At 42.5% G+C, this 13,644-nt stretch overlaps 1 protein-coding gene across 3 annotated transcripts in view; it reads left to right on the plus strand.

Moving 5' to 3' along the window:
- Positions 1-13,644, plus strand: part of RGL1 (ral guanine nucleotide dissociation stimulator like 1) — a 127,720-nt gene that overhangs the window by 63,317 nt on the left and 50,759 nt on the right. For all 3 annotated transcript variants that reach the window (XM_029617525.1, XM_029617526.1, XM_029617524.1), the window contains one exon: positions 1,563-1,684. In XM_029617525.1, coding sequence (XP_029473385.1) covers positions 1,563-1,684 — 122 coding nt within the window. The remainder of the gene's footprint in view (positions 1-1,562; positions 1,685-13,644) is intronic.

A 13,644-nucleotide genomic window follows, 5' to 3' on the forward strand; every position in this document is an offset into this window, starting at 1 on the left:
CTGCAGTTCCTTGCAGCTTACTAAAGCAATGGTGGTTTGTTTTCTCAGTGTAATACATATTTTTTTTTATGTACCGAGAGATTCTTCATTGATGTCTATGAAGCCAGGTTGAATAAGGGGCGGATTTTAAAAGGGTTATGCGCGTAACTGCGAATGCCTGCGCCTGCAGGCGCCGAGCCTATTTTGCATAGGCCTGGCGATGCGCGCAAAGCCCCGGGAAGCGCGTATGTACCGGGGCTTGAAAAAAAGGGTGGGGAGTGGGCGGGGCGTGCCGCGGCTGTGCTGGGTGATCGCGCGCCGGCACTTGACCGGCGCACGCAACTTACGCCTGCCTGGAGGCAGGCACAACTTATTTAATAAAGGTCGGGGGGGGGGGGGGGTTAGGTAGGGGAAGGGAGGGGAAGGTGGGAGGGCAGAAGGAAAGTTCCCTCCAAGGCCGCTCCAATTTCGGAGCGGCCTTGGAGGGAACAGGGAAAGCCATCGGGGCTCCCCTAGGGTTCGGCGCGCGCATGTTATAAAATCGGGCATGCATTTGTGCACGCCGGGTTGCACGCACAAATGTACGCCCACGTGTACATCTTAAAATCCGGCCCTAAGTGTTTAAGAGAGTATGCAAATGAGGCAATGTGAAGATAGTGTGGGCATGCATTATTGGCTTCTTGCCCTTACATTGTACTATCAGGGCCCAAGCATAATCAGTACAGTTTCTCTGCTTTTTCTAAGACTGATGTCATCAAATTGACTTTGTAAATCTGATAAAGCATAATAAAACTGATGCATAAAGAAATGAGGTATTACAATAATATGTGATCTATTTGACTATTAGGTGTACTTTTTTAGTTATGCTTAGTCATAGACATTATGTGCAAACCTAGACCATCACTATATCTGTTACCTTGCTCAGAGATTGTCATATTTATTTTATGTTGTACTCTTATCACATTCATATTTGTTTACATGGTCTGGACGCCTGTAGTTTATTGGGACCTGTAGTTGGCCGCGTCCACAACCCCTTATGCTGTGGACGCGGCTGTAAGGGGATTAGTATGTCCAATTAATGAGCATCCATTTTCCTAACCACTGGCTGTGCACATAAAATTGAGTGTCCATTTCCTAACCCGCTGACAGTCACCTCTCCTGGGTGACACATTTGTCCCTAGTGCTCCTTGGCAGCGTGACCCCTCGTTTAAATATTCAATCTCAGGCCCAGGAGAAGAGCTGGGCGCGTGTTAGAAAAGCCCATTTTTCACGCTGATTTTTTTTTTTTTGCATCGGCCCCAATATGTTTATTTACTGGCCTGATCAAGTTACTATTCACCCTGGCTGCTTTCCAGGTGTAAAATGGGTTAATTGAGCCCTAAGTGAATAGGAAGATGAATGACACAGTATTATATTAGAACATGTTTGTACAGCACATAGGCAGGTTGCTGTCAAAGCTCGGTGTGGTTTATTTCATTATTGCCTCCAGGGATTCATTGTTTCTTCTAATGAGGTGAGCCATGCACGTTTTGAAATGTAATGAGTGTGGTCGATATGAAGCTTTTTTTTTTTTCCCTTTCCAGCCTGGACAGATGGGTTGCATAGCAGCTTCACCTTTATCCTTGAAGCGGAGCTGGAAGGAGGGGTAGATTTTCTTTCTTTTCCAGAAGACTTGGTGGCAGAGCAGCTCACGTACATGGATGCGGTAAGTGCTGTGGGACCTGCAAGATGACAGTAGAGAGAGGGAGAAGTAGGTGTGAGGGGATATTCCAAGAGTGGTAATCACTGTGACAGACTGTTTGCAGGCTAAGCCTTCCAGCTCAAAATGAGTTAATCCAGGTGTTTTAAAGCCCAGGGCAATTTTCTTCTTGTTCTGAAGAAACATGATTTTAAGGGTAGGGGAGGAATGGTTTTATGAAATATGTTGGAGTGCTTATTCTACTGTATCCACCAGACATATCATCAATGCCCATTTGGTCTGTGTTCCCTTAGGGATTGTAAATTCCTTCCCAGCTGTTTGTTCAACAGACAGTTGCAGATACATTGGGCCCATCTCCTCCCACGTCATTGGCTTGCCTTTCGGCAGCAGCATGAACCCTGCTCTTTCTGTACCGTCTTAATAAGAAAGGCCGTTTCAAGGGAGACTGGCCTGGAGCTCAGTAGCAGTCGGTGATGGATTTAGTCATAAGCTACCTATGCTGCAGCTTAGGGCCTCAGCTTATGAAGGACCTGCAAATAAAAAAAATGTTCTACATTTCTATATGTTTGTGGTAATGCTATGGGGCCTTTAAAGATTGTCGTAGTTTTATGAAAAATCTTTTTATTATTATCAAGCAAGAGAACAGCAGATGCCAGTAATGTATCATGACAAATCCAGAAAATATAATTGTACAGTTTCAAATACCTTAACTGATACTTGCAAATAATATCAAAACCATAGGTCCACAATGTTCTTTTGCCACCCACCCCACGTTGAATACAACTAAACATAGGTAATCAATCTAGCTGTAGAGAATTGACAATAGAACTGCACATCTTAGGAGATAAGGACACCAGGTATGGGTACCAAATATCTAAAATCCTTTTCCTTTTCCTCTTGTGTTTGTGTTGTACGGAAAGTTTTTCATAAGTAGTAATTGGTGCATTTCAATTCTCCATTGTTCTAAAGCAGGGGGATCTTTACTCATCCATTGTACCAAGATACATTTTTTAGTAATATAACAGACTTTCCTATCATATAATAATAAATTATCTGACATATCCTAATCATCAAAAATATCCAGTAAGCCTAAGGCCACATCCAGTGGTACTGGGCTTTTTGTCCAGGTAGAGATATGACTGAAGATAATTGTCCAAAAAAGTTGGATGGACGCATATCCCCAAAAATAATGAAAAAAATTCCCGTCTTCAGTTCCGCACTGTGAACAATTACTGTCTGTCACAATCCATGCTTTAAAGACACGTAGCAGCGAGAAATATAATCTGTGAATCACTTTATAGTGCATTTCTCTAAGATTGGCACTTTCTACAAATTTGTTCACCTGATCAAAGGCAAAACTTAAATCATCTTCTTCTAAGAGAGTACCTAAATCCCTTGACCATTTCCTTGTTAAATTAGCTAAAGGGTCCATATGTTTTGTACTTATCATATGTTTATATAATTTAGAAATCAGGCCTTTCTCATATGTGGTTGTCACCACTGTCCTTCAAATCCACTTGCCCGGAAATTATCTCTCTGAGCTTGTAACAGAGACAAAATAAAATGGCATAGTTGTAAATAAACAGAAAAATGTTTATTCCAAATGAAAATTATCCCATAATGTTTGAAAAGTAAGAAGAATTTGACGAGATTCTTCGAGCATCTGACCAATCTTATGTTCTTATGTTCTTAATCCTCACACAGCCTCTTTCTTCCCAAATACGAAAAACTTCATGTTCCAGTCCAGGTCTAAATGCCTTATTACCTATAATTGGAAGATATATAGAAATATTAGGAGGCAAATGATAGTGTTTCCGGATCAAACACCACACTTGTATTACCGCTAAATATAATGGACTTCCCCATAGATCCAAAGGAATATTCGCAATTGCACCATGTAAAAGATAGAATAGCGCCACTGGGGAAACCATACTTCTATCTACTTCTAAATCTGTGACTGTAGATTGCTTCGTTGGCCAATCTCTGATGATTCGAAATATGCATGCCACATTATACACTCTCAAATTGGGGTAGCGTATTCCTAACATTTGCTAGATATATGTTTGTAATTTCTCTAGTTATTTTTAGCCTTAAAAAGTAAAATCATCACCCATCCAGCTTAATGGAATATCCCCTTCCCAAGTAGAACACAAGTCTCCCGAAACATCTAATGCAAGCAATTTCCCCATATTTATATGAAACCCAGATAATAGCACAAAGCTAAGCAAAATGTCCATCAGTCTAGGTAAAGATGTCTTTGCATGAGATTTACTCCCTAATAAATCATCTGCGAATAATGCTATTTTCAATACTTTGGACCCACATTGTATCCCAACCACCAAGTGATCAAAAATTATACGTCTGACCAAAGGTTCCATACTCAATTTAAATAAAAAAGGAGAAAGGGGGCATTCCTGTCTAGCACCCCTGGCCAGGGGAAAGAGTTCTGAAATTAAAGCATTCGCTATTACTGCAGCCACAGGGGAATGGTATAATATAGCGAGCATATCAATGTACAAGCCTTGAAAGCCATAGGTACGTAAGATCTTAAACATATATTCCCTCGATAAATGATTAAAGGCTTTTTCTATATCGAAATTAATCAAAAGGGAGTCATGGCCTCTCTGCCATCCATTTATAAGACTGGCTATAACTCAACGATTATTAACCGTGGCAGTATGTCCCAGTACAAATCCCACCTGTTCTGGTGAAATAAGATTTGGCAATATTTTTAAAAGCCTATTGGCTAATACTTTTGCATATATTTTAACATCTGTATTCGAAAGAAAGATTGATCTGTAAGATGCAGGTACTTCAGAATCTCATCCTTTCTTAGGGATAATTGTAATAAGAACTTCTTTCATGGTACGAGGCAAGTTCCCAACTGTCACCATCTGTTGAAAAAGAGATTTTAGGGGAGAAAGGGTTTGCAATCTAAGAATCTTAAAAAACTCTGCTGAAAAACCATCTGGACCAAGAGTAATATTTAAGGTTCTGTATCACCTGTGAAATTTTTCCCTCCAAAATAGTCTGATTCAGGCTATTCAACTGTTCTTCAGTCACCTTGGGTAAAGTAATGCCTTCACAAAAGGATTCTAGATTACAAACATTGGATGTCTCCCGGGAATATAAATGACTATAAAAGTGATGCAAAATGTCTAAAATTGCTCAGTTAGAGCTATGTCTCACTCCCTGCTCATCCCACATCAGTGGAATAAACCTCGATCCCTCCATAGTCTTAATTAGTCTCGCCAAACTTTTCCCCATCTTGTTCCCAAATTGGAAAAAGCGATGTTTTTGATACAAGAGAGTGTTCAACGTGCTTTGATGAATCATAGTATTCACCTGTATTTGCATAGTAAAAAACTTTTCCCGATTTGCTTCAGTCAAATCTCCCGCCAAAGCATGACATGCTCTCTCTAGTGACCTTTCTAGCCGGAGAAGCCCCATAATCCCCTGTTTTTTTCCTACAGGCCGATACAGTAAAGTTCGTGGGAGAGCGGGTGAGCGCACAAGCCAGTGTCCTGTGCGCGCGATTCAGTAAACTAAAATATTTAAATTAGGGCCGGCAGTAAAAAGAGGCGCTAGGGACACTAGTGCGTCCCTAGTGCCTCTTTTTGGACAGGAGCGGCGGCTGTCAGCGGGTTTGACAGCAGACGCTCAATTTTGCTGGCGTCTGTTCTCAAGCCCGCTGACAGCCACGGGTTCGGAAACCAGATGCCGGCAAAATTGAGCGACCAGTTTTCAAGCCGCGGGCCGATTTCAATTTTTTTTTTTTTTAACTTTCGGGACCTTTTTACTGCTTTTCTGTGCACTTTCCCGGTGCCAGCAGAAATTGACGCCTACATTTGGGTAGGCGCTAATTTCTGAAAGTAATATGTGCGGCTTGTCTGCACATTTTACTTTCTGTATCACACAGGAATGACTAATAGGGCCATCAACATGCATTTGCATGTTGTGGGCGCTATTAGTCTCGGGGGGGTTGGACGTGCGTTTTCGACGCCCTATTACCCCTTACTGCACGTCCAAATGGAGGTTAACAGTGAGCTCCAATGGAGAGCACTGTACTGTCCCCCCCTGTAACACAACTTTTGCTGTTTCCTAATACAGTTGGGGGTTATCTGTATGTTGGGCATTAAATTGCACAAACTCTTCCCACTTGCTAACCACAAATTCTTTGAAATTTGCATCATGTAATAAATAGTACAGTATTTGCCAAGAATAAGTCCTATCCCTTCTGCTAAAAGAAAAACCCAAAATTACTGGAGCATGATCAGAAATTTTGGGGAGTGCAATTTCCACGGATTTATTTATTTTTTATTTATTTAAAAACTTTTCTATACCGTCACTAAGTTATATACCATCGCAACGGTTTACAAATAGGCACATAGAATGTACGATATCCTACATTTACTTACCTTAGTCTAACAGGTGCCAATAAAGTTCGGTTACAATTTCATAAATAAAATCATTATTTGAGTAATGTTGGTCAAGTCCAGGTGTATTATTGAGTTACTATCGCTTTGAAATATTACTTCTTAAATGTAGGATTGAGTAAATTCATTCTCATCTGCATTACCCTGTACTTTCATTCTCTACCCTCCACACTCTTTAGTGAAGGCTTTTTTAAAGAGCCATGTTTTTAGATTTTTCTTAAAAGTTTTGAGATTATTCTGTAATCTGAGTTCGGGGGGCATCGTGTTCCATAGTATGGGCCCAGCCAATGATAAAGCCCTTTCTCTCACTTGGGTTAATTTTGCTGACTTTACTAAAGGGATTGTTAGTAGTGCTTTGTTTGCTGATCGGAGGTTTCTTTGTGGAACGTGTACTCGTAAGGCTGTGTTTAGCCAGTCTGCTTCTTTATCATATATTAGTTTGTGTATGGTGCATAAGGCTTTGTATTTTATCCTGTATTCGATGGGTAACCAATGTAAGTCTGCTAGAGTTTCGGTTATATGGTCCCTCCTCTTTTTTCCCGTTAGTATTCTGGCTGCAGTATTTTGAAGTATCTGGAGTGGTCTTATCGATGTGCTTGGGAGTCCTAGTAAGAGTGTGTTGCAGTAGTCAGTACTAGAAAAGATAAGTGTTTGCAATACTGTTCTGAAGTGGGCAGGTGTGAGTAATGGTTTCAATCTTCTGAGGACCATAAGTTTTGCGTAGCCTTCTCTTACTTTTATAGATATGTGTTGCTTCAGGTTGATTTCTGGGTCCATTATTACTCCCAGATTCCTTACTTTTTCGGCTAGCTCAATCTTTTGGTTATTTCTTAGGGTTATCGGTGTTTGAATGATTTTAGTATGTTTTCTCTCAAGGTGAAGGAATTCAGTTTTGTCAATGTTGATAACCAGTTCCATCTGGTTTAGTAGTTGTTTAATTATGTCTAGGTACATGTTAGCTAGACTTAATGTTTTTTCAATTGTGTCGTCTATTGGTAGAATTAATTGAATGTTGTCTGCGTAAATGTAATGTATTATCCCTAGGCCTGCCAGCAGATGACATAAGGGTAGCATATATATGTTAAAGAGGGTAGCAGACAGCGCTGAACCCTGAGGTACTCCTGTTTCAAGTTTAAATTTTTCTGATAATGTGTTTTTTATCTGGACTTGAAAGAACCTGTTGTTTAGGTAGGATCTGAACCAGTTTATTGTTTTGTCACATAATCCAATTTCTTCAAGTCTTTTTAGTAGTATTTTGTGGTTTACTGTATCAAAGGCTGCAGATAAGTCTAGCATTATAAGGATGTAATGTTTACTGTTATCAAAACCTCTTAGTATGTTGTCTGTTAGTGAGAGAAGTAATGTCTCAGTGCTGTAGTGTTTTCGGAAGCTGTGTTGTGAAGGGTACAGTATGTTATTATTGTCTATCTCTAGAGAAACAAATTTCTGAAACTAGAATGTAATCTACCCTACTCTAACATTGCTGAGCTCTAGAAGTATGTGTATCTTCTTTGGCCCCAGAATGTAAAGCCCTCCAAGAATCTACCAAACACAACAAACGATACATAAAAGGAATTCCCTTTTTTTTGGCCCAATGCTAATCCCCGGGTCGTACTATCTCTGTCAAGAGAAATGTCAGCTATGCAGTTGAAATCCCCACCAATAATGAGTGGCACATTCCCTATTTCCCCAAGAATCGTCACTAAGTCTGAGAAAAGTGTATGATTATACAGATTGGGGGTGTATATGGAACAAAGGATCACCTGTACCCAAAAATATGTCCTATCGAAATAACATACTTCCACTGTGGATCCATAATGACTTGTTTCTCCTCAGCAAGTAGTAATTTGTGGATCAAAATAGCAACTCCTGTCTTTCTGTAGATCGGTGCAGTGGCCGCATAACACCATCCCTCCCAATCTCTCTTTAGCTTGTTATGTTCAATGTCTGACATGTGTTTCTTGTAACAGGGCAATTCTCGCCTTCTGTCTACTTAAGACTTGTAATATTTTTTTCCGTTTAATAGGTGAACCCACACCTGCCACATTCCAAGTTAAGACAATATCTTCCAGGTCTCCTAAGATAAACGAATAATTGTAAAACTTTGAAAAGGATATGGAAGGGTATCACTCCCCAACTTAAGCAACTCCCCCATCATCTGGAAAGTTGTGCAGTATATTGCTATCTTGTCTTTTAATGATTACCTCTTGAATTACCCCATCCCAACCTTCTCTAATTCCCACAATAACCATTCTCCATCCAATAGAAATATTCCAATCACCTTAAACAAAAGATTTGTATACATACACCACACATTCATCACATACAATCACTCATTTATCAAGATGCAATAGGGTGCCACCCCATCCCTTCTTCAAAATCACAGACTCATAATCACACTCATAATCTTCATTCATACCGATGTTTCAGATATCTTTGAACAATACTAAATAGCAAAGAAATTCCTGAGAGAAAAAAAAGGTACAAAAAATATTGTCAGTGGAACTATCATAGTGTTAGCAACATGTCTGGCAGAGCAGGTCAGAGAAATCGTAATGCCAGCAATGGTCGTGAGGTATAGATCTACGATTTCAGTCTTCTGGATAAGAATACTGTCACCGCATCAACTCTGCCATTGCCAGGTTGCCACTACTCCTTCTAAAAATTTCAGTGAGCAGATTACGTTAAATATACCACAATCAAGAAAGTAGTCCTTTCTCTTTGTTGGCTTTATGTAACCCAGTTGAAATTATGGGAATACATGTATCTGCTGACCACAGAATGCAGGACAAAAACATTATCCTCAGCCTTTTCCAGGTAAGCTCGCTTAAGCCCTCATAACAAAAACACTGAGAGTCAGATGAAGGGAGACTTTGATGGTAAAAGTAGTACTTGCAGGTGTCCTATCATCCTTCTTCAATGACTCCCTAGTCACCAACCAGGTATCCGCCGTGAAATAGTATATGAAAAACAAAAGCGGCCATTACAGCTAATCATAAGGCCTGTCCACCTCTCCTTTTGTAACTGAATAGCATAGAAAGGTAAATTAAACTGGCTGATATCGGCATCACATACCTTCGAAATCAGCACTGCAACTGTAGAACAACCGATATTTTTTAATCCAACAGCTCAACACGCTGATTTCGCTAAAAGCAAAAGTCTTTTCAGACCCTTGCAGGGTCACGTTCATCCAAGAAGATTCCATTCGTGAATCAAATTTATGCTGATCACCTTCCCAGTTTATGCGAGCGTAGCAGGAAAAGCCAGCATGAATTTCACCTTCTTCTGCGTCAGATATGCACAAAATCGCATCATCTTGCAGCGCTTCACCATGACCAAAAGAAGAGAAATCATTAAATATTAGGACTTTAACTCCATCATATTTCAACTCAGTCAGCGTATTAGCTTTTAGTATTTTTTTGTTTGTCACCGAAATCAAGTATCCATGCCATAATGGATCTGGGTCTAGAGTTCATATCTCCATGTCTGCCCAATCTATGAACCCGATCAAATCGTATGGAGGCTGCAACTTGTGTAAATTCAATTCTTTCAAAAGCCAGGTCTCAAACAGTCCCATCAGTTTAGATTCATGAACATTCTCCAGTATTCCCAATACCTTGATATTGTTTCTGCAGCTTCGATTTTCCAAATCTTCCAACTTAATATGTGCCGCCTGCACTGTAGTCTCTAGGTCTACCATGTGGGTCTCCAAGGCCTGTACCTTTGCCGCATTTTCACTTACACCCATTTCGATTTCAACGAATCTTTGAGCAAGGTTCGTCAATTTAGAGTCCAGTTTAACCACGAAGGTGTTTATTTTGTCCAGCTTACCATCCATAACCACAATTACTCTTGCAGTAACTTCTCTAATAATCTCTATGGCTAGTATTTTGAGGAGGGAATGCAGTCGCCATTTTAGAGACAAAAGTTTGAACCTTTCCTCAATCTTTTTCCTTTCTGATGCCTCTGCCGGGCATACTAATGTAGCGGAAGACTCATACACCATTCTCACGTTGGCTGTGCAGTGAAAGATCCAAGACAAACGATATAACAGCAAAAAATACAAAAGATGGGGGTGACACCCAGAGCTGTTGAGAAACACGACCTTACAGCTCATTGAATCACGTGATCTCCACTTGTCATAGTTTTAAGGTCTCCTAGTGTCTTAGCGGTGCCGCATGCTGCACAAGTGTGAGACTTGGGTTTGATCTCTTTGCTTGGCTTCTGCTCTAGCCAATACTGGAGAAGCTGTGAAGGCAGTAGTCACAGGCCTTCAGGGGAGGGAGCCATCCCTTTATAGTGACACCTAGCAGCTGGACTTGGGTGCGCACAGGGCCGGTGGAAGCACTAGGCGAACTAGGCCTGGGCCTAGGGCGCCAAGTATTGGGCGCTGCGAGCAGTGGTATCCCGAGGGGAGCCAATGCCCCGGGCGCAGGGAGGCTCATGCGGCCGCCGGTGGACCTCATCCCACTGGCGGCTGAGCAGCGACACATAGCAGGCAGATCGGCAGGGCTGTGGTGGAGCTCACCTCACAAGGGAGAAGGGAGAAGGCTTGCCTAGGGCGCCTAATTCCCTTGCACCGGCCCTGGATGCGCACATAATAATGGAGTTGAGGAGTAAGCCTAGGTAGTTGTGAAGGTAGGCATATAATGCCACAGTCCCGATAGCGACCAAGATTAAGGTGTTCTTTTCTTGCCTGGGCTGACGTTTAGTTTATATTCCCTGGATGTGCCTGGCTTACCTGTGTAACAGGTGTTGCTCCCTGCCGCTCTTATTCAGCTGTGAGCTGGTGCCGGGAGGAAGCAGGTCCTGGGATGGGAACCAGCAGCGCCTTCCTCCCAGGTTCAGCTGATTGCAGTCACATCTCGAGAAAGCTCTTTGGCATCGGGGATTAACTCTGGATATGGATTTAAAATTACGTAATTCCCAAAAGAACGCAGGCAGCCAGAACAAGTACAACAAATATATTCACATGGAAGTGGAGGACATTTCCAAGAACTGAAGTCAATTAGAACAGAAAGAGAACAAAAATGCAATTAGCTTGCAATATAGCAAAAACAATAATATTGAGAAGCAATGTCTAATTTTAGCTGTTGTGTAATTATATATTACATAGATCAAGTTCTCTTATTCATCTTATTGCATTTACTTAGGTTAGTAAGTTTCCTCATCCAAGTCCAAAGTCTGTGCAGTGATTAGGGTAAACACTCCTTCTCAAATCCTCCCTCCTGTCTTCTGAACATCTGTTTCTCCTGTCTCCATCTTCCCATCCGTCTACTTGCCATCCTCTCATCCCTAGGACCACAGAAGAAGTTGGCCGAGCGGTGCTCACAGTCCCACTGCCACCACCGACAAGTGAAGGAGCAGGAGATGCAAGAGCAGCGTGGGAATAGCGAGAGCGCATGCCCTCTCTATCCCCATGGCTCTCCCTCCTAGCAGGCGCCTCCTGCTTAAAAGGAAAACGTGGGTGGAAATTGATGGCCAAAGTAAACACGATGGAAAATTCAACCTGTAATTTTAAACAGCAAGACCTGTACTAGTGAAGCTGCTGGTAAATCCATAATCCGGTCTGCTCAGGAGAATCTAAACCTAGCTAACTGGATACCTGACTATGCAGATATATGGAGAGTTGTTATAATATCGGTTGGTTGGGACTCTCAAAAACCATACTAGGTTTAATGTTAATGGTTAATAATATAGTTGTAACTTTCCCTTATCCTATAAGAGCACTTGTGAAGGATACATCTTTAATTGCAGATATGAATTTCCTGCTGTTTTCTCTAATAATAATGGCATATAATGTCAGCTAGTAGGAAGCAAGAGGTACCTGATGCAGAATGTGTGTAACCGTCACTGTTTTCTCAACTTTGTTTTTATGACTGTGCCACTGAAAAACGTAAAGAAAGAAAACATAGCGAGGGCCAGCCTGGTGGCTCTAAGCTACCATGCAGAAGGTCCCCAGTTCAATCCCTGGCTCCGTTAGGGCTGAGTAGGATGCAGAGGTAGCATTCACAGAGGGAAGAGGATGACACCTATAGCTGCTACGTTCAGAGCCCTGGTGCATGACCCCCCCCCCCCTAGTCCAAGACTGGACTAAAGTGAGCTGGGAAAAGGCATACACCAGAGAAACAAAATCCCTGGGCGGTAGTGAATGAAGGCTCCCAGCACCAGATGCCAGCCCTGGTTCCAGGTGAGCTGGAGGCAGAAACTTCCAGATGAAAAGGGAAAACCATGGAGACAGTGAATGTGCTGATATAGATCTACCATATCAGTGGCTCTGTAGTCACAGGAAAGTCAGGTGTCCTTCAATGCCTACCACCCCAGTGTTTGAGTTTCAAGCCATCTGGGAGATGCAGTGGGGTAAGCAAGAACTGGAACAGAAGGCAAGGCTGCGCACACATGGATGCGCTGATGTTATAACATGCACGCGCATGTTATAAAATATGGGTCCTGCCCGCACATGCGTGCCGGATTTTCATGTCTGTATGTGCGGGTGGGTGGCCTGCTCCGTTCGTGGTGGGTGGAATTTTAGAAAAATACGCGCAGAGAAGCAATCGGGCCTCCCCCAGTTCCCCCCAGTTCCCTCCTCCAATTAAGGAGCGGAATGGGAGGGAAGTTTCCTACCCCGCCGTATCCTTCCTCCCTCTTCCCCTCTCCTCCCCGCCCCCTAAATCTACCCTAACTATCCCCAAATTTTTTATTTTGCTACTTACTGCTCCTCTGGAGCAGAAGTAATCTCTACACGCCGGCTGGCTGTCGGCGCACGCTTCCCCGGGACAGTGTCAAATGGCGCTGTCCTGGCCTGCCCCTTTTGAGAGGCCCGGCACTTCAGCGCATAAAGGGGGTTACGCGCCTGGCTGGGCCCTTCCAAAAATGCACGCAGCGCGCGCAAGGCCCAAGAACACACGTAACCTCCAAAATGTACACATGTGGGCCTTTAAAAATTTGGACGAGCGTGAACTCTGTATTGATTGTTGGACCAGCAAAGGTTTGTCAGCTGCCCATTTGGGCCACACCTAATACTGGTCCAATGTGGAGTCTCCAGAGATAGGCAACTTAGTATTTCCTGCAGTTTTCTTGGTGATTGAGTCCCTGTGGCTCCACTGCAAGATCCCCTGGTCTTGAACACCCAGGGCTTACGGGTTCAGTGCTTGCTGCCCCTGACAGCAGGGCAGAAGAGGGAGCCTTGAAAATCAGAACCAGCAACGAAGAACATTTGTTGGGCAAAATGGTAGAAACCATTCTTAAAAACAAAATCACTGGCCAATTATAGTGGATAGACTTAATGGGGAAGAGTTTTAGAAACATAGAAATGACGACAGAAAAGGAGCAAATGATCCCCCCCCCCAGACTGCCCAGCAAGCTTATAGCACTGTGCAGGTTACCCTCGTGCTTATCATTATACCAGGCCGTAAAAGTCAGGGCCCTCGGATGCTGTTTGAATCCAATTTCCCTTAACCGTTGCCGTGAAAGCAGAGAGCAATGTTGGAGTTGCATCAAAAGTATCTGGCATAGTGATTAAGGGGAGGG

This window comes from Rhinatrema bivittatum, chromosome 10, assembly GCF_901001135.1.
Source record: "Rhinatrema bivittatum chromosome 10, aRhiBiv1.1, whole genome shotgun sequence".
Classification (NCBI taxonomy): domain Eukaryota; kingdom Metazoa; phylum Chordata; class Amphibia; order Gymnophiona; family Rhinatrematidae; genus Rhinatrema; species Rhinatrema bivittatum.